Raw genomic sequence first — 20,547 nt, 5'->3', positions numbered from 1 at the left:
ACTAATGCTTTAGTGTATTTGTATACCTCTATCAGTAGTGATGACATATAATAACTATGCATGATTTAATGCATTTCTGCTCCCCCGTTGTCTGTGACCTATAACTCTCACAGCAGAATGGACCTGTGATCCATTTTGGGTCATGACCCGTCAGTTGAGAACCACTGATCTTCTAACACTTTGTTTATCAATGTAAACTTGACCATTTACCATTAAAAGCGTTCAAACAAACATGACTGAACATCTTAAAAATCCCTTTGTCTCCGACAGCTTTGCTCAGCATTGTTTCTCTCACAAAAGAGGTGTTGCCAATCACTAATTCTCGTTTTCTTTCAGAAACACACTTTCTTGATGAACAATCACCACCCACAATGCTTTTCCTCTTTCATGTCTTTCTCTGAGAAGCAGACAGGAAAAGCATGTAAAGACTCCATAGGCAGTGAGAAACGGCAAACACGCGGTTCCCACTCGCTCGTGCTAACCAAGACAAATACAAACAAGCAAACATTTGAGGAGAGCTCTACAAAACAAAACACCTAATAGCGGGAGATAAAGGTGCTGCTATTTCCCACAGAAATTAAAACGTCTGTCAGCACGCGTTATGCCTTGGCTCTTGAGCATGTTTGAGTTTTCATTGCTCCCAATCAGCGCTGATCCTCTCTGAGACCAGAACAACATCCTCTCACATTCCTCTGCTAAGCTCTCATAACTTCTTCTCTCAGTCTCAGCCAGACACTGAAGGTTATATGTTATATAAAATTTATTTGAGACATTTTGTTTTCAGTAAACTCCAGAAAGAACATCCCTCTAAATCCCCTCTGATATAATACACACTGTTGCATAGGATATAAAATAGTACAAAGGAACATACAAATAAACTTCCAACACCAAAGCAATAAACAATGTAACAATAAAACAACGTTGATATGTTTTAAATGATCATAATAACCCTTTTTTTATATTCACAAAGCCCAGTCTTAGAGACTTGGAAAGGCTGCAGTGAATAAAGATGTACAGTAAGATATATAATGTAAGTTTATGTCCATCACAGATCAAACCATTTAGCATACGTACCATTAAGTGGTTTAAGATTTTATGTTTTTGTTTTTATGGGTTCATTGTAAAGAACACTGTTCTGACAGTGACAGGGTTAAGAAAATGACCTTTTTAGTTTCCAGCTACAAAACGTACAATTTTCCTGTTCTCTGAAATCTCAGAGACTGATATTTTGAATTAAACAACATTCAGTCAAACTCATTTTTATATTTGCGTTATTCTTCAGCACAAAGGAAGGTTTTATGCACATAAGGTTTCTTTTGGGCTTTGTCACTCGAGTTGGATCATGATGAAATAGCTGCCAAACTGCTATATGGACACAGTTAAGAATGATGCTATGATTAATTAACATTCATTAAGTAACAGAACTGCACCTGCTTAACAGTAACACATCACTTTCAGAGAACCAGCTAAATTAACCCTTATGACAATTAACCATGTTTTTTTTTCTACAAAAAAACAAACAAACAACCTCCATGGTTTGGCTACACTAACCATAGAATTTGTAGTAAAACTTTGGTTATTCAAATGGTGATTAACAGCAAAAAAAAAAAAAACAAATAAATAAAAATAACATGGTTACTACTATAATAAATCTATGGTTAATTTTCATAAGGGAACAAACAGGTTTGAGCTCTCAGTTAAAGGCGTGTTGTAATTGCAGATTTTGAACACTTATTAAGATATACATCCAAACAAACCGAGAGCGTCCTGATCCTTACAAGGATTAACCAAACGATCAAGTGAAAATAGTCTGTCACTCAGAGAACTTAAAATTCTAAAGATGTTAATGTACTGTCATTATTTACTCATCTTTATGTCATTCAAAACCTGTATGACTTACTTGTCTTCCAGGACACAACAAAATACATTCTGAGGAGAGTCTTTCACACCCAATTATTATATAAAAAAAATAAATAATAAAAATGAACAGGAAATCTCATGATAGACAAGTTTCATAAAACAGATCTTAAAGACATGTTTGCTACATGTAAGTTTATATGATAGTCTGATCATATTCCCCTCCAGTGAGCTTGATCTGAGTTATTCAGATGAATGAGCAAATTCATTGAAAAGACCAAGAATGATCAGTTCATGAAACAGGTGCCAAGAGCTAAGATCAAGATTTTTAGTTTCTTAAATCTTAACTCACAGCTTCAGAAAGCTTGGAATATAGTAAATGATATGATGACTACTATAGTATGGTCTTTTTAATTAAAGCTCCTGTTCCAATTCTTTGTAATTACATGCAGGAAAAAAAAATAAAAAATTATATAAATAAAAAATAAAAATAAAAATAAAAATTGAAAATGTGTCATACAGGTTGGGAATAATATAAGTGAATAAATGCAGTTAGTTTTTTTTTTTGGAAGAAACTTAATGTAATTTAATTTCAACATTTACTCACTCTCATGCCATAACTCAGATTTGGAATATAACACGATCATGAGTAAATTATGACAGGATTAACATTTTTGGGTAAACCATGCTTTTTCCTACAAAGACAAAAGAAAAAGTGAAAATTGTCTGTCCACACAGAATTTAAAGTGGCAGTTTCACTTCAGATGGTATCATGGAAGTCAAATGTGAAGGAAACCAGAATGTCTTCTGGCTTGGGTAAAGGAAAGTAGAGAAGGCAATTAATTTAATTCAATCACATTCAGTGGAAATCCTCTCTCAGATTTGGATCAGTTTATAGGAGGACTTATTTGACATGACGTCTCCGAACCACCAGAAGAGGAAGAAGCGAATTATGCTAGTAAAGATGCCAGGGGTGTTGGGCACCTGAAAGACAAAATAATAATAAAAATAATGACACTCAGCTTCACCTCAAACCACTGTCTCAGATCAGTCGCTTTATCATCTTACCATGATATAATAGTCATGTAGTTGAAGGCCATACAGTGTCCATGATGTTGATGTGAAAAATGTAGCGACGGTCAAGGAAAAAGACAAGCGCTCCACAGACTTAGTTCGCACAATATCCAGCTGGTGGAAATGAAGAACACAAATGTTTTTTTAAGAGGAAAATGCTTTTGCTATGGTTTATTATCAAAAAGAAAAGGACAGAGGGGACAGAAAGCAGACTGAAACATGACAGCATCAAGACTCAAACCTGTGTCTTCTACTTAAGCACCAAAGATCAGCAACCCTGAAGCGCACATGCTGCATTACAGCTCCAACCACAACCACAACATTTACACTCACGCATAGTCTCTGCTAGAACAAGCAGATATTGACACTTGCAGACAGTGATGGAGGGAAAAACAGGAAGCAACAAAAGGAGGTACGAGAATGACAGGAAATTCAACACAGGGCACAGGACAGATCGAAAGAGCTGGAAGAGAGAGAGAGAGAGAGAGAGAGATCCAAAACAGGAAGATGGAGACTATGAGAGGGCACAGAAAAGAAGGATGAATGGAGTGATAAACAAATGATGGAATGCTGGAATGTCAATACAAGACTCCAAACCATTATTTATTTATTTTTTCAAAGGAAACGATAAGAGGGACATGTACATTTCTTTTAGAGTTGATGTATGCTTTATGTGATATGCAAGGGAGTCACTGTTAACATAAATTGTATTAGTCTATTTCTTGTATGCAATCTTTTTTTTTTCGTTCATGGTTGATTGATTCAATTATATTTTTAATTCTATTATGTGGTGTAATTCCTGTAATTTTTTCCCTCCACCATCAAGCTAATTCATAATCAGCCTTGTTATTTGATCATATTTATATGTTATCATGGTTTTATTTTGTGTTAAGTTTGATGTGTCAGCATGGTTTTAAAAGTCCTGTATAAATAACACATTTATGTATGCAATTAAATATATTTAAATATGTTCTATTATGAGTTGTGTTTGTCATAGACTGTGCTGGTAATATGCTACAATGCTAATACAAGCTTCTGGTGCTTTCACAATATGTTTATGTGCTTTACTGCAATGTGATTCTCAGTAAATATGTGCAGGTAACTGCTGCCTGTATATTTAAACAGAATGAATGTTGGTTAAATGTATAGTTGCGTACTCACGAGATCAGCGAGTGGAGAGAGGTACATACTGATGGTGAACACACTGCAGGTCAGACCCAGCTGAGAGAGCTGAGCTTCTCCAGGAGGAATAAGCACAGTGAAATACACCCAGCCTACACACAACACACTCACCATCGCCAGTGTCAGCGAGTACACTCGCCTCTGAAACACACACAGATTAAGCTAAGTAATTATACCATTTATTTGACACATTTTGACTATTTTCTGAACACTGATAAAACATTATTTCCGAAATCTTTTATCTGTTGTATACAGTGGGGTTTAAATGTCTGAGCACACAGTCAAAAGAAAATCTTGGATCAAATTTGACTTAACATGGATGTAAACTTTAAAGTTCTTCAATTCAATTTCCCCCCTCAACTCAGGTTTTAATTCATTTTTCAATTCAATTTTAAACTTTTTAATTAATTTTTTTCACTCAAGTATTTTGATGATATAACAAGTAATTAAAATGCCTGTATTAATTTATATAGTATTCACTTGTTAAATAAATTTCCCACAAACGATGAATCCAATAATATAACTTGATATTAATATTTAAATTAATTTTATCAAATTAATTCAAACTATATTATCGATAATGTATGTAATATTAAATAAAAAAAGGGACATTCATTTTTCACTTCGACTTTTCAATCAAGCTGCAATGCTGATCACATACTTCGTAATTAAAATATTACATTAATATTTAATACTAAAATATAAAAAATGCAAAACAGAAGGAAATGGTCTCGGACTTTGGACCCCCAATGTATAATTAATAAGAAATAGAAAAAAGACAGTGCTAGACGACAAACCTTGTCTTTGGTATAATGACAGTAGGTGATGATGTATAAGGTCTGTAAAAAGGCCCCGATGATGTTCACCAACATCAACGTTCCATCTCCCTTCAGTAATCCATAGTACAGCCAGCCTAGATTACTAAAACACACAGAGAAACATTCATCATTCAGACTAAGGCTGATGATACATGGGCAACTTTTTTAAACAACGTTGCTTGGGCACTTTCTCATTGAGAATGGGTAACAAAACTCCATCTGGATATTTTAGATCGGCCATGGGCCCTGCGTCTCACCTGGTTGCCCGCTGATGGCAACATTGTCCAAAAAGTTGCCCCGCGTATCATCAGCCTTACTGAAATCCATGCACAATGCATGTATGAAGATACATTCACATATATACAACATTACCAGATGAATGCTACAAGTGTCAAATAATAAATGCATACTTCAAACATGTGGTGAGGAAGGGCAGAAACTGTACGTTATCTGCACTCTGTGTGGCCTTCATTTTCTTCAAGTCTGTCCTGCAAATGCAGAGAGGGATGTAATGAGAAGAACATTATCTTGCAATATGAGCATAGATACAGGAAGTTATGCATTTGCAGAACATATATTTTACCATTTCCACTGTAAGTTAACACGTATGGCATATTGCATTTGCTTCAGGTGACCTGCACAACCTCCAAATGTTTAGATGCTCAACTTACATACACATACAGAATATAGCTGTTAAAATATACCACTGTTTCAGGCAAAATACCATAATTACTACAGTTACTGGGACAGCTGTAAAATCATAATAATGTGCGATGTTCTTGATGTCAGTGTTGGCTATTATCAGTCGTAACAATAAGTAAGTTGTAGTATGTTGGCGGAAACTTTTGTTATCATGGTAACGTTAATGTTAAATCGCTGTGAGGAGGCTGTTTACTTAGTTTGAGGGAAGTCAGATTATATTAGGCGAGACATGTCACCAGCTGCGAAAATTATTAAAACCCGCAAATGTAGTTTAACTCAGCTAAGTTACATTAACTTAATGTGATTAAGTGATATGACTGGTTATAAATATCAAGGAGAACACACTTACAATCCCGTCGTGAACATCCCGACGGTGAATATGATGCACGCACATGATAGCAACTGCAGAAAATCCATAGACTGAAAATGCGAAAAATGATATGTGCTTCTATTCAGACACCTGTGGAATCAAGCGAGATAAATTATATTCACAAAACCTATGAATCTTGCAGTCGTGCAACGCTGACGTCTACCTCCTCAATTTCCGTGTTCGTAATCAGCGGGGATCTATTCCTTCACTCTGATTGGTTGTCACCGAGCGCTGCTCACCGACGTCATTTTGTAGTCCGGTTGTGTAGTGAAATGAGAGGTGTAATGTGACGATGATTGTTAGATATATTTCTTTGAATATAATGAGATTTTGTAGTAGGCTATAGGTTGTATAGTGAGATGCAGATTTTAAAAGTAAAGGAGTTTAAGGACAATTATGCATAAGGAAAAGTGTTTGATATTAAAACAAATATTTCAACCATTTTCTCTCTCATGTAACTATACTGCTGTATTAGAAATTCTAGAAATTCAAGAATGAACTGTTTTAGTAGAGTCCTGGGTCATGCTCACTCATAAGGTTTATTGTTTTAAATTATATATTTATTTTTTGTGAAATGGTGTTTTATGCTACCGTCTATGCAAAGTTGGTGCAATAAAGTACCATCATAGTTAACAATTATATGTTTACATATGTGTAACAATTATATGTGTGTGATGTATTTTATATTATATAGTTATAGTTTGACAGAATTTTTCTAATTCAGCGTGCCATGGGAAATCAATCTAATTTAACATTTTCTTATATATTGATGTAGTTTATTTCTTACGCCTTAACAGTTCATCAGTCTTTTAATGCTTTAATCTAATACATATATATATATATATATATATATATCTCTGAAGGCCATGTACCTAGTTCTTCACTGTAGCATAATACGACTAGGCTATTAATCATTACCAGGCCAATAATGATTTTTTTTCAAATTAATCAATATAGCATTTGTTATGAAGAAACAAGGCAAGTTTATGAGGGATTTTACAATCCCATGATTTATGGGGGTGCAAAAATAGCCATACCTGACGACCGTATAAAGAGTTCACATGATGCTATTGCTGCAAACATTCCACTTCATACTTTCAAACAAAATGATGAATTTTCCATTGACGTGGTTAAATAGAGAAGAAGTATCTAGTGTTTAATGTTCTCAAATGTCAAAGAAAAAGTTACGTCCTGGCACCCAAGTGCCACTTTACTATCCCCCCTCTCTTCTTTCATTCATCTCACCCCTATTTGAATGTTTGGTTAAAAGTTGTGAAGTCCTGGCCAGGAAAAAGAGTTGAAAAGGGAATGAAAAAGGACAGGAAGTTTGACAGTGAGAGTGTTAACAGTGTTTTGACAGTGTTAAACTTTACTCTGAGGCCTCAACAAATTTCACAAAAAATTTCTGTGTTGCCATTGTTTTATATATATATATATATATATATAGTCACGGGAGGAGCACAAGACAGACACAGTGGGCGTGGCGTCAGGCCTCGGAGAGGCTTTTATTAACAGAAATCATAAAACAAAGGGAATAAAAGTGGCCAAAGGGGGAAAGTGTCCAAAATAACAGGGAATCTGGTGTCCTCGTCGTGCTGCGGGATTTGTGTAGGTCGGGCAGTGTTCATCAAGGAAGGGTCCAGGCAAGGGGCGGAGTCCGGCGGCCGCACGCGCTCCCCTCCTTGGTCCGGGGCGCGAGGGGCGGCGGCTTCTCCTAGCGGCCGCGTCTCTCTCGTTGGCCGCGGCGCTGGTAGGGGATGGACGGCCCGGCATCCTGGCCCGTCGGCCGTGTATACGGGTGCGGTTCCCATCCGGATCGCGGGTCCGGCAGCTCACGTCTTGGTGGCGCGGGAGTCCCTCAACGCACCCTTCCTGGACCCACGAGGACACCAGTGTGCATGCACGGGGAAGAGACCGGTCTCCTGAGGAGAGGCGCGTTGGGCTTTTAAACAGCGGCGGTAATGAGGCTCCACTTCCTTCAGGTGTGCCCCATCACACGCCGCCAGCCCTGACTCGTCCAGCGCCCCTCCTCTCACACACCCACTCCAGTCGGGAGCCTGGTGAAGGGCGGCGATTTAGGACGGGGTGCCGGTGACAATCAGGGAGGAGGCAGCTGACTCGTCACATTCCCCCTCCCAAGCGACATCCCCGTCCCCAGGGCGCCACCCACACGGGAGTGCTACCATCCTCAACCAGGCTCCAAACGGTCGGAGTGGGCGGGGCTTCCTCTCCGGGCGGTCCTCCCTCTCGCAGCGCACCAGAACAGGGACAGAGAAACCGGGTTTTAGTGACAGCCTCAACCAACCACAGGGTAAAATGACAATGGAAAATCACTTACCCCTTGTGTGGCTGGGAGGCTGTCCCCAGTTTTCCTCCGTCCCAGTCTGGGTTCTCACGAACGTTTGCAAGCGAGAGGGGGGTGACGTCACCAGACGTTTCCCAACTGCGCTGTCTAGACTCCGCCTGCCCGCATTCTCCACCAGTGTCACGGGAGGAGCACAAGACAGACACAGTGGGCGTGGCGTCAGGCCTCGGAGAGGCTTTTATTAACAGAAATCATAAAACAAAGGGAATAAAAGTGGCCAAAGGGGGAAAGTGTCCAAAATAACAGGGAATCTGGTGTCCTCGTCGTGCTGCGGGATTTGTGTAGGTCGGGCAGTGTTCATCAAGGAAGGGTCCAGGCAAGGGGCGGAGTCCGGCGGCCGCACGCGCTCCCCTCCTTGGTCCGGGGCGCGAGGGGCGGCGGCTTCTCCTAGCGGCCGCGTCTCTCTCGTTGGCCGCGGCGCTGGTAGGGGATGGACGGCCCGGCATCCTGGCCCGTCGGCCGTGTATACGGGTGCGGTTCCCATCCGGATCGCGGGTCCGGCAGCTCACGTCTTGGTGGCGCGGGAGTCCCTCAACGCACCCTTCCTGGACCCACGAGGACACCAGTGTGCATGCACGGGGAAGAGACCGGTCTCCTGAGGAGAGGCGCGTTGGGCTTTTAAACAGCGGCGGTAATGAGGCTCCACTTCCTTCAGGTGTGCCCCATCACACGCCGCCAGCCCTGACTCGTCCAGCGCCCCTCCTCTCACACACCCACTCCAGTCGGGAGCCTGGTGAAGGGCGGCGATTTAGGACGGGGTGCCGGTGACAATCAGGGAGGAGGCAGCTGACTCGTCACAATATATATATATATATATATATATATATATATATATATATATATATATATATATATATATATAAATAAAAATAACCTTTCACACATTTTCATAATTAACAAATGTCTTTATTATATATAACTCTCAATATGTACATTTTTACATAACTATTTACAAGTTTATAAACCAATAACAGTACAAAACAAGTTATTACAAAAGAAATTGTTCTTTTAACTTATTTGAGAGAATTTCTTAAACCGTTGAATTGTTTGTGCATGTTGTGCTTTCTATCAGAAGTCCGGCTTCTCTCTCTCGCTCACAAAACTCTAACAGCACAACCAAACATTCCTGTTCAAAACCAAATGTTGTTTAAAAAAACTCTGATCTCATCTATACATTAGTGCCAGTACATTTTGTAGGGTGTGTTCACATTACATCACAGAAACCAACTGAAACTACAGCAACACGAGATCCAAAACACAGGAAACACCAATGCTTGATAACTCTTCTAGATGTACAAACACTGTTATATGCACAAACATCAACTCTTAGGTGCACGATCAGGTACAGTTTTAAGATAAATCCTGTGATCTTTGGCTCAAATCGGTACAGTAGAGAGAAGGTTTCCATCAAACACAACATCTAACCCATTGTTCAACTTTGTGATCACAATTCCATTTATACAGCTGATGGTTACAAGACAAGCTCTCCGCTCTTCAGGGTTTAATCCGCATCACATTGGGAATACATTTGTGATGAATTTCAGGAAGAATGAACACAAACGGTCTACAAAAGTAAATCAAAAAGAGCTTATGGGGAAAAGAATCAGAGAATGGTAAAAAAAAAAGCACCTTTCTCTGCTCATATCACTCTTACAAACATAAATACAAACACGTCACTCAGCAACTTGCACGCCAGCACCGAAACTTCAGTTTGTATAAAAAGTCTTTATATAAAATCGATTTTCAAAGCCGATAACCAGCACCGGCATTAGTCTTTTGGGTCCTGACGGACCAGCGTCCATTAAGTCTTCTTATATTAGGTTCAGTGGAGAAGCAGGAAGAGGAATAAAGAGATCAACGTGACGAAACTTGAGACGGGAGCAATGTGAACACCCGAACTGCCCACACTCCTCTGCACAACTGGGATCATGGCAATAGGGTCATCTGAAAGTAGACGAAGAGAAGGATGATGAGTACATTTCACTATCATTCCCAATCACTCTTGGCTTACGAAATCTAAAAATTACATGTTTTCTAAAGCAAATGGACACACTGCCAGAAGTGAGGAGAAGAGTAACTGATATGAAGTGCTCACCTGCTGGAAGCCTGTTTGATGGGTTATGGACTCCACCAGCAGCCACCTTCCCTTCTAATTCCTCATCTTTTTCCATGGTCTTCTTCTTAATCTCGGAACCTAGAAAATTAAATGATATAGTTGGACCCTCAGTAAGGCTTCATTGTCTGTGTAATCCAGTTAACCTTGAAGAAATGTCTGGCTAGAAGTGCAAAAAAACTGATCTGACTTACCATGAGGTCCAACTACATCCACCTTCAGTCTCAAACACTCCTGTCCATGATGGTGAAGAGGCTTGGCTGTGGAAAACAGAGCACAAATTTAGAACTGGAATCTGATGGCCTACTACACATACACTTGATGTGCTTATAAATGCTAATATATGCATACATTTTGTGGTCATCTTTGTAACATAAGCTTTGGGGAAAAAAACCTCACACTTTGAATGCATTAAAAATTATTTTCTAAATGATTTTTAAACCCATTTTTAAAGATTATCTACATTTATTGAATTCTTAATGACGATTAAGGTCTTCAGGGGCCATCTCTATGGTACAATTTCTTATTTTATGTATTCTTTTTTGCCGTTCTATTATTATTTTATAAAAATTTTTTAGTGCTGGGCAAAGATTAAAATCGCATCCAAAATAAAAGTTTTCTTGTACATAATATGTGTTTGTGAAATGTGTATTTTATGCATATATAAATTCACACCGGGTATATATTTATGTTCATATATGAAATATATTTATATGATATAAATTATGTAAATTATATAAAATATACATGTAAATATTTTCAAAATATATACTGTATGTGTGTGTCTTTACACTGTATGTACATAATAAATATATGCAATACACATATATTATACAAACAAAAACTTTAACGATTAATTGCTGCCCAGCACTATTTTTTTATTTGTTTCTAAATGTTATGCATTTATTCTTTTGAAATTGTTGGTCACATCACATGCACTTTGATTTGGTTGACAAAAGACAAAAAAAAAGCAGTGAAGTGGTTTTGTTAAACAGCTTTTGAATACATTTTTGCTTTAAGTATATATTAAAATGATTTTACTCATATCCATCATTACTAATTGTCGTAAGCAGATCCAAAATGCCACAAAGATCTACACTTGAGTTAGAGATGTGGATGCTTACAAATATAGAAGTAACTCTCTCCCTGGCGGAACTCTTTGCCCAGAGTGAAGGGAGTGAAGCGCTGGAACTTCTCGGAGAACTTCTCTGGAGCGTGAGGAGCGAAAGGTCTGGAGCACTCCCAGCGCAGCTGGTCGAAGGACTGGGGCTTGCAGTTCTCGTAGTCCTCCAATTCCACCATGTAGAGCACATACCGCTCGGCCTCCTGGGATGGGATCTCGCCACGTGTGTAGTGAGGGCAGATGATGTCTAGGTAGTCATTAATGCGGACCTCCACGGTGTAATCATCCCATAGGAAACTGGAAGAGAAAAAAGGGAGAGAAAATCCATGAATGGCTGTCAATATTTACTGAACACAATCTACAATAGAGTTGTACAGAACACAGACACACCTCAGGATTAAAACCTTCTCAGAAAAGAACTAGACGTGCGCAAACAAACAGAAACAAAAGTACTGGTAACACTGAAACATCCTCAGGCAAGCGTCATCAGTACACACCAAAAGCGAGAGCTACACCCTGATGCATGTGTGTAGGTGGGTGCGTGGTGTTCACCCTTCACCTGCTGCTTTTATTTGCGTAAAACACCCTGTAAAATCCCTCTTTTCTTTTTTTCTTTCTTTCATTCTCTGTATTTTGGTGTCACATTAGGTGAAGGATTGTAGAAATGTGGGAAATTGTCCAACTGTGTTTTTCTTTATGTCCTGCATGAAAAGGCAGGTTTCCTTTTCATTAATTTCACTGATTTATGTCCATCCGTTTTTTTGTTTGCTTGTTTTGCAAACTTCTACCACATGTTTTGTCCATTTAATTCACTTTACTTTTACAAAGAACTGGAATACCTTCCTCTTTTCCTCTTATAGACAAATGTTGTCAGAATTAAATAATGATATATACTATAATCACTATATAACTAAATAGTGAATAACAGCATAATTTATTTATTATCTGGAAATTACATATTTTTTTACTGTAGATAAATTATTTTAATTAATTCAATCAAGTGTTTTCCACAATAAATATTGTTCCAAAACAAATTATTATAAAAAAGGTTACATTTATTTTAAACTTGTTTTAAGTGAACACGTTAACTTTGGCAGATCTAAAATACATTTTATAATTTATTATTTATTTTCTTTCTGATGAAAACCTCTTGACTTCGTGTGATCCATTACAATCTTATGCTTGGAGCCGCTCAGACTGACAGGCTCTTTGAATCGGCTCTATGTGTTTTTACAGCCTCCTCTCTGTCTGCCTCTTCTTTTATTGTCGTCTCATTTGCTTTTCTCATTTTGGTCTTGATCTAAGCTTCCCTACTGCTGTTGCCAGATGTCCAAATGACAAATCCACAGGCTTCTCTGTATGTTATTCTTTCGGTCTTGTTGCTTTCATGTTGTCAGTGATTTACTATTGTGAATTTTGTACAAAAACTGCTTGCACAACATTTATGAATAAATCACAATGTTTTTCTTAGTACCGTCACTCCCACAGTGACCACAAGACACCATTGTTCGAACCCCATAAGTCATGTGATTGGTGAGTGTTACATCGCTACACGCCAACACATTTCCATATATCCAAAATCTTCAAACCCAATCACATTACCATAACATTTACTCACACGGCCCTCATGTGAACCGTTGTCAAAATACAAGGCGGCCTCTTTCCCCCAGCATGCCCTTTGCTCGATCACTTTCTCCCTTTTGGCACATGTATTTGTTGTTGTTGCCATCGGGAGCCATGGTTAAATGACGGACAGACACAAAGGCTCCCGACGGGCCCCCCGTTGTCCACTCCAACCCCCTTCATCTCCCTCTCTTTCCCACTGTGCCCCTGTGGTAAGCATTAGCCGACCTGTCTAAACAGCCTGGCGGTCTTTTCAGATGGGGGTAAACATACACATCACTGCGCTCATTAGCGCCGGTTAATGCGGAGATTAGAGTCAGTCTCGCACAGCTTCTAATCAATGGAGGGTTCAAAAGACTGGGTGTACACCTTGCTAAGCCAGCTGCCTTTTCTGTGTGTGGGAAAGCAGCGGTTTTTGTATGTGCATTCAATATGCCAATTAACAAATCACGGCTGATGAGACCAAGCAAGCGTCTGATGTTCCTTTGAAGCAGTTTATTTGAAACCTAATGACAATGTGTTTGCAAGACCAAGACAACAACACAAATTGGGTGTCATCAACTCCTCACCTCCTTCTCACAAAGATCGGCCTCAGGGTCGCGTCTAGTCTTTGGACACCAAGGTGTTTGCCTAAGGATGCACAATCGGCATCTAAATCATTTATTTTAGTTTGGAGGTTTTATTTTTAATTTCTTTTGAGCCAAAAAGTATTGCATATTAAGTGCATCCCTAGTTTAGTTTCACGCTGAGAGGGTCTGGTGGGCCCTCACTCTGCCATTCCCATGCGCTTCTAATCTCTCTGAGCTGATCCAAGGCCAGCCGCTGATATCTCAAACAATCACAGACAAGCTCTGTCGTGTTTTTCATCCTAGTGATCGGTCACTTCAAACGCCGCCGTGTCCACTTGTTCCCGTGTGACAGTTGTGCTGTGATGGGCCAAGCGTGAGAGTGATGCTGTTGTAAGAGAGGCACGGATCCATGTAAACATCACAGATCCGAGAGGAGTGTCTGTACCCGCAGCCCCCGGGGGCCACATCACCCATCTGTTCATCACAAGACACAGAGGAGCTTGGGTTTAAATGTTTGCCTGTGGGCTTAAAAACTTAAAGTTGGAGTAACTAATTGGTTTATGTTGACTGATTAGGTTGGTCATGTGATCTCAACATGGCGGCCCACGTGAGATGATCCACTGTGTGTAACACAAAACTATCATAATAATATCAGGGCATATCATAAAAAAATCTATTATATATTTTATGTAATATATAATATATACAAGCTGTTCAAAATTAAACAACCCTGACAAATCACAATATCTACAAAAATATTAAGCAATACAATTGTTTTCAATATTGATAATAATAATAGGCAAAGCTGAATTTTCAGCAGCCATAACAGGAATAATTGGAATATCACAGTTTTAATGTTTTTTATTTTCTTTTGCAATCAAATAAATGCAACATTGGTGAGCATAAGAGACTTTTTTTAAAAAAATACCCCCCACACTATTTTGTATCATATATAGTTGATTTTTTTCAGATATGTTTGTGTTCTTTCATCTCTCTGATGAATGTTTTAAACTCTCAGTAATGTCAAAGTTCAGGGTCAGGTTTTTCAGACACACCCTAACTGTGTCAGCAGCATACACACACACGCACACACACGCACACACAGACGTTTGTTTTTGTGAAAAGTGGGGACATCCCATAGGCGTAATGTTTTTTCTAACTGTACAAACTGTATATTCTATGGCCCTACACCAACATCCAACCCTAACCGTCACAGGAAACTTTGTGCATTTTTACTTTCTCAAAAAAACTCATTCTGTATGATATATAAGCGTTTTGAAAAATGGGGACATGGGTTATGTCCTCATAAGTCACCTTCTCCTTGTAATACCTGTGTCATACCAATGTAATTATACAGAGTTGTGTCCTGATATGTCCCAAAAACAAGAGCACACACACACACACACAATGAGAGACGGTCAGCACTGTGTGCTTCAGAACAGATGTACACACTGCCAACTGCACTACACTCGCTGTCAGCAGTTGACACACACACACACACACACACACACACACAGTTGAGGGTTTGGTTACTGAAAACCTTTAAGACCTGCTACTTGTCATGACAAGTATTATGATCCTATTTTAGTGGCTTGTTCTCACACTATCAAGTAATAAAACCTGTCTGTTCAAACGCCTGCACGGAGCTTTTACGCTATTCGTGTCTGTCTGGCTTTCTTTCTCCATTACAAGTATAATATACAGAGACGTCTCAGTCTTACACCTTCATATCGTTAAAGTCTGAAAGATTCAAGGTGTTAAGTCCGCTAAGTCCTTTTAACCTCACCGCTCTCGCACTTTCTTCCCGATCAGTATGTTCTCATATTGTCCTTCTTGCCCGATTACATGCCGGTAATTACCCCAGCCGTAGCGGAACGGGTCGGAATGCCATCCAGCTAATCCGCTCTTCCAAACCAGGGATTATCACACTGAGCACACGGATCACACCGCTGCTATTCACCGGTACCAGACCCATCCAATACGGGCCGTTTGCAGGGGTTAAAGTGGGGCTTGGGGGAAGGGTTTACAGATACATGTTTTAAGTTGGATTTGGGGGTAGGGCTGCACAATATCTCAAATTCATTGAAATATTGCAAACGTACAAATCATGATATTTATATTACAATGGCCGGAGTAAAAAAAAGAAGAAGTTTTAGGTCAACGTAAAACTTTATCACACAACACAGGCTGTGTGATAATATGTGTGATAATACGCAATTTGTGAGTTTAAAGCAGAAGACCACAATTTCACCCCATCCATCACTGTCCTATTGCTCCACCCCAATCTTTATATATCTTATTTGTATATATCTTTCTGTCTCCCATCCCCCTTTCCTCCATCTTCTCCACCCTCTTTCTTTCTCCGCTCTGTTTAAAATCACATTATAAACCTGGGCCTCTTCATTCAGGCTAATTTTTTAGAGAAACACTTCTTTCTTTCTTTCTGACCTCTAACCCATCACCCACCCCCCAGTCCCATCTCCCTCAGTCCTTCCCTCACAAATGCCTGATTTCCCCCTCCTCCCTTTCTCTTTCACTTTTAAATGGATGTTAATTGCCTGCTGATATGCAAGCTTGTTGTTTAGTAGCATCCTGTGAGCTTTATTCAAAGTCAGCGACTTGAGTCACACAAAAGTACTTGTGAAATAATAAACTGAAAACAATATAGGCACTGAATGAAAGTACTGTAAGCGTTCTGTAGATGGCAACAGTGAGCCGCTGAAGACGCTGAATGCAAACACTCCACTTGAGGTAATTAAGTAAAGCCAGGCTACAAGCTTCTGGTTCTTTTGTTTACATTTGTGAAGCTCACACAGGTCACACACTTTACTACACCGACAGTTACACAATCAAACACGCTGCAGACAGAAAAACAGGAAAACTCCAACTCAACAGGGCAGCGGGAATCAAAACAGTAATCAGGGACGAAACGAGATAGACAAAGGGAGTTGTGTGGGAAAAAAAGTGCAAGGAAAGATGAAGCTGGGGGGGTAATAAGGACATACAGAGAGGAATAGTGAGGAAGTCTGGGCTGAAGATAAGGAGAAGACAGGATGAGCTCAGAATAATGGGATTTATGAGTTAAAATGAGTGAAGAGAAAAGAAACTAAGCAAGGAGTTAAAAACAGGCCTAAAGGGTTTATATGCACATTAAAAACTGAACTGGAACAACAGATTACTTTCTGTCAGTTACTAATCATCATAACTTGACCAGTTGAGTTCTTGAAATGGAACTCTAATCTGTGGAAAAAAAAGAAAAAAAAAATACCAGAAATTATCCAGAAAGGGCTATGATTTCATAATCAATCCAAGCCCTAGATGGTAGAACATTCTATAACGCTTTGTGGAATTTGGATTATATTTTCCATACACATCAATTTCTGTGTAAAGCAGGATTATACAACACTGGATTACACTGGAGTCTATAAATATACACTGTGATTTCTGTGTGAATGGGTCATCCGGCCAGATTACACACATCTACATATAATCTGAGCCTGAACTCTGTTCGTTTTACAGATTATAGCCCTGCATACGTAGCCCACCATGTCTGCGTGTTTATGAACCTTAAACAAAAAAATGGGAGGGTTAAAGATGGTGTATTTACAGCCTGTCTGTGGAATCTGTCTGGTTATGCTGATCTATTTGCTCCCCTCCTCCTCAAGAGAACAACTCAGTAATATAATGCTCAGATACATGTATCAAACAAAGTGTGTTTGCTGAGGAAGGGATGGACGATGAAGAAATGGGGTGGACAATGAGTGGACAGCTGAAAGGTCAAGTATAGCAACATGTTTGCTGGAAGGAATCCCAGTCTACTAAATATACCCGAATTGCACATTCCCCTCCCCCCCGTATGCGAGCCAGTGAAACTTTGATGAGTGAATGCTCATGTATATGACAACATGTAGCTACATAAAAATAAACGCATGATTCAGGGCAAAAAATAATGATTCAATGATGCTAACATGATTGGACTGTGTACTTCCCCTTCAGCACACTAAGCGTGCAGGCGTAGGCATGTGACGAGCTCAAAAACAGACTGTCGAAAACAACGTCCATATGTCAATCTGGACCTGAAAAACCAGTCTCCTCGGGGCGAACACTCACGCAAGTACCCGTCAAACCAGAGCGTCAGCTCGCCAAAGTCCACGCGCAGGAGATTAAATCATTACTGTTCACTCACACCCACATGGTTAAAAACAGTCGAGCATGTGTTTGTGTTTGTTTGCGTGCGAACGCTTTTGCGCCACCTACAGAATCAGATGATCACGCCAATTAATATTTAACACCTATCTGCCATTGATTAGTCGAGCCTGACTAATCCAATTTCACACAGACTGATTGAGTTTCACGGGCTGATTAAACAAAGCTTTGATGGAAGTTGTTAAAGGAAAGAAAAGTAAAAGAAGTTTCTTTTATTCTAAGAATTTTTTTTTCTATAAGATTAATAACAGAGACTTATCTTGGAAAAAGATGCCGTTAAAACGCAGATCCCACCACACCTGCCAGATTATGACCAGCTCAAAATGGGATTATATTTACAATTCTGCTCTTGATGTGTGGGCGTTTGTTTTTAACCTCTTCAATGCTAATAAAGCAAGGTCTTTGTGTATGTGTACAAGAACAAGAGCTTTAAAAGAAGAGATCCACTCAAGATTTTTAATGCTGAGATTTTATGAGGGCTTAGTGTTTTGTTATTACACATTTTCTTAGTGTGGTTACGCAACCATTTCCGTGGATGTGGACCATGTCGGGATTAGAGACCGGACCAAGCACCATACTGGTGCCACAACCCCCCCCCCCCTCTTTTTCTCCATCCACATCTCTAACTCAAATTACCAATCCAGTTTTCTTTTTTCTTTTTCTACCCAAACCCAAGCAGCTCCTATTACTCCATCACTTTCTCTTCTGCCCCATTCTTTTCACAGCAGGTCCTAAAAAGAGTTTGGTCTCTATTACATGATTTTTTCACTATTTCTTCAGGCAAAGCGGCTGTTTCTCTCTCTCTGTCTGCTGGCTGATAGTAAGCCAAGCTCTTCTGAGACCGTGTCTGCTTAAGGCTGGTACACTCATGTTGCGCAACAATGACATTGATAAATTACTCACAGAAACAGACCGAATCACAACAGACGTTGTGAATCACCTGTGACATCACGAAAACTTCCAAATGGGTCATGAGCACGGATTCAGTTCAGCTATCACCAGTTAACTTTCATAACTAAGCTTATCATTGTGTGCGTGTGAATCCAGGTGAAACAAGTCAATTACTATGGGAAGGAATAAAAAGATATTATCTCATGGTCAAAGATTCTGTTTTATAGTAACAAACTCCTGATATCCACAAAAGGCCATCTTCTTGTTCTTGAGTTTCCTGCTAAAAGCGTAATAAATCGCTCTGAATGCTGTCTTTCGTATCGATCGCACTAAAGTGTCTGATGACCTGTCCTTCCTCACTGAGGTGAGATTACAATCGCAATCATTTGATGAAACATCCCATCAAGGAGCTTTGGGGTTTATACAACTGTAACGGTAACAACTTAATATCATACTAATATCGTCACTTTCACTTTTTCTTTCTTTACTAAGAGTAACAAGACACTTCCCATAAAAAGGTCAAGCTATTACTAGCCACAGATAATCTCATTTTGTGTGTTTATGTCTGTTTATGTGGATGTGTGTGTAAAAGTTAGACTATTAGTTATACAGTAAATATATCTTGGTAGCAAAGCCTGTCAATAGGATGCCCTCATAAATATAGTAAAACTAACTTGTGTGTATATTTAGGCTGATCGGTCTATCCATCTGTCTGGTTTCTTTCCATGTACTTCTCCGTCCAGATGCTGTCTCTAGTAATTATCATGTCATTCCCTAGCATGTTAAAGGTTAGACTAGAGGCAGAGATAAGCAAACCAATGAAATGCGTGATAAGTGAACTGAACTAGTAAACAACTGCAAGTCGGGGTTAATGATTCGTAATGTGTTACAGATATTATTTGTTTCCTTAACCTATACATGCTCCTTCCCCCACCGAATGAATATCAAGAAGGGCAAATAAGTAGAAATTGCAACAAAACATTGCATGAACTAGATAAAATAAAATAAAGCAGCTAAACTGTTGTGAAAATGTTTAGACTGTTAATGCAGTGTATATAATACGTAGTTTTTATATTTATATTCTGCGTATTACAAGCGTTTAGTTGGAGAACTCGTGTTAGTGTACTATGCAGAGATTTAAAATATCACAGAAGACTGCTAGCATGAATTACATTATATAAAGATGGATGAATACAGCTGAAAGGTTTTATACAATTAAAATCTTACTTTGCGTTCGTTCTGTTCCAGTAAACACTGTGTCGCTCCGCAGACGCGTACCAGGAGCTGACGCTCACCGCGACGCACACCAGCCACAGAAAATCCATGGAGTCCGGGATATAATGCTCTTCAAATGAATAGATACTAGTGCAGTGGATTGTTTTGCACTTTGAAACGTAAAATGTGCACTACTGCAGTGCTAGACTCGCTGAAACACTAGTGAATAGATGTACTTGGATAACAGGTTCATATGAGTCTCTAGCAGAAACTGTAGCGGTAAAGTGTGGAGAAAATGTGCGCTCAGACCGCTTTATCAATCAGATTCGTAAACCACGCCCCCAAAGAACAAAGATCCAATGAAACCAGGAAAGCTTTATTATTTGACACGCCTCTACGCACAGGCTAAGACCATGACAAATAAATCAGTGTTGTTTTA

At 39.4% G+C, this 20,547-nt stretch overlaps 2 protein-coding genes across 3 annotated transcripts; both read right to left on the bottom strand.

Annotated features, from left to right (window-relative positions):
- Nucleotides 1–742: 742 nt before the first annotated feature.
- Nucleotides 743–6,208, bottom strand: LOC127975514 (sugar transporter SWEET1). 2 transcript variants are annotated; one of them, XM_052579652.1, is made up of 7 exons: nucleotides 6,167–6,208; nucleotides 5,983–6,093; nucleotides 5,342–5,419; nucleotides 4,911–5,034; nucleotides 4,093–4,254; nucleotides 2,926–3,045; nucleotides 743–2,841 (listed from the first exon to the last, which is right to left on the bottom strand). In XM_052579652.1, exons 2-7 carry the CDS (start codon nucleotides 6,048–6,050, stop codon nucleotides 2,734–2,736), a joined length of 660 nt encoding a protein of 219 aa, XP_052435612.1. In that variant the 5' UTR covers nucleotides 6,051–6,093; nucleotides 6,167–6,208; the 3' UTR covers nucleotides 743–2,733. The 2 variants fall into 2 exon arrangements, with proteins under 2 accessions (XP_052435612.1, XP_052435613.1); XM_052579653.1 differs by having other exon boundaries at nucleotides 5,983–6,200.
- A 3,044-nt stretch (nucleotides 6,209–9,252) lies between these two features.
- On the bottom strand, nucleotides 9,253–20,399 carry efna1b (ephrin-A1b). The gene is made up of 5 exons (XM_052577500.1): nucleotides 20,121–20,399; nucleotides 11,606–11,901; nucleotides 10,676–10,741; nucleotides 10,464–10,562; nucleotides 9,253–10,312 (listed from the first exon to the last, which is right to left on the bottom strand). The coding sequence occupies exons 1-5, from the start codon at nucleotides 20,216–20,218 to the stop codon at nucleotides 10,191–10,193; spliced, it is 681 nt and encodes a 226-aa protein (XP_052433460.1). The 5' UTR covers nucleotides 20,219–20,399; the 3' UTR covers nucleotides 9,253–10,190.
- Nucleotides 20,400–20,547: the final 148 nt, after the last annotated feature.

The sequence above is a fragment of the Carassius gibelio genome, chromosome B16 (genome assembly GCF_023724105.1).
Source record: "Carassius gibelio isolate Cgi1373 ecotype wild population from Czech Republic chromosome B16, carGib1.2-hapl.c, whole genome shotgun sequence".
Lineage (NCBI taxonomy): Eukaryota > Metazoa > Chordata > Actinopteri > Cypriniformes > Cyprinidae > Carassius > Carassius gibelio.
Note: the sequence above shows the minus strand (reverse complement) of the source record. Positions and strands in the feature narration are given on the sequence as shown.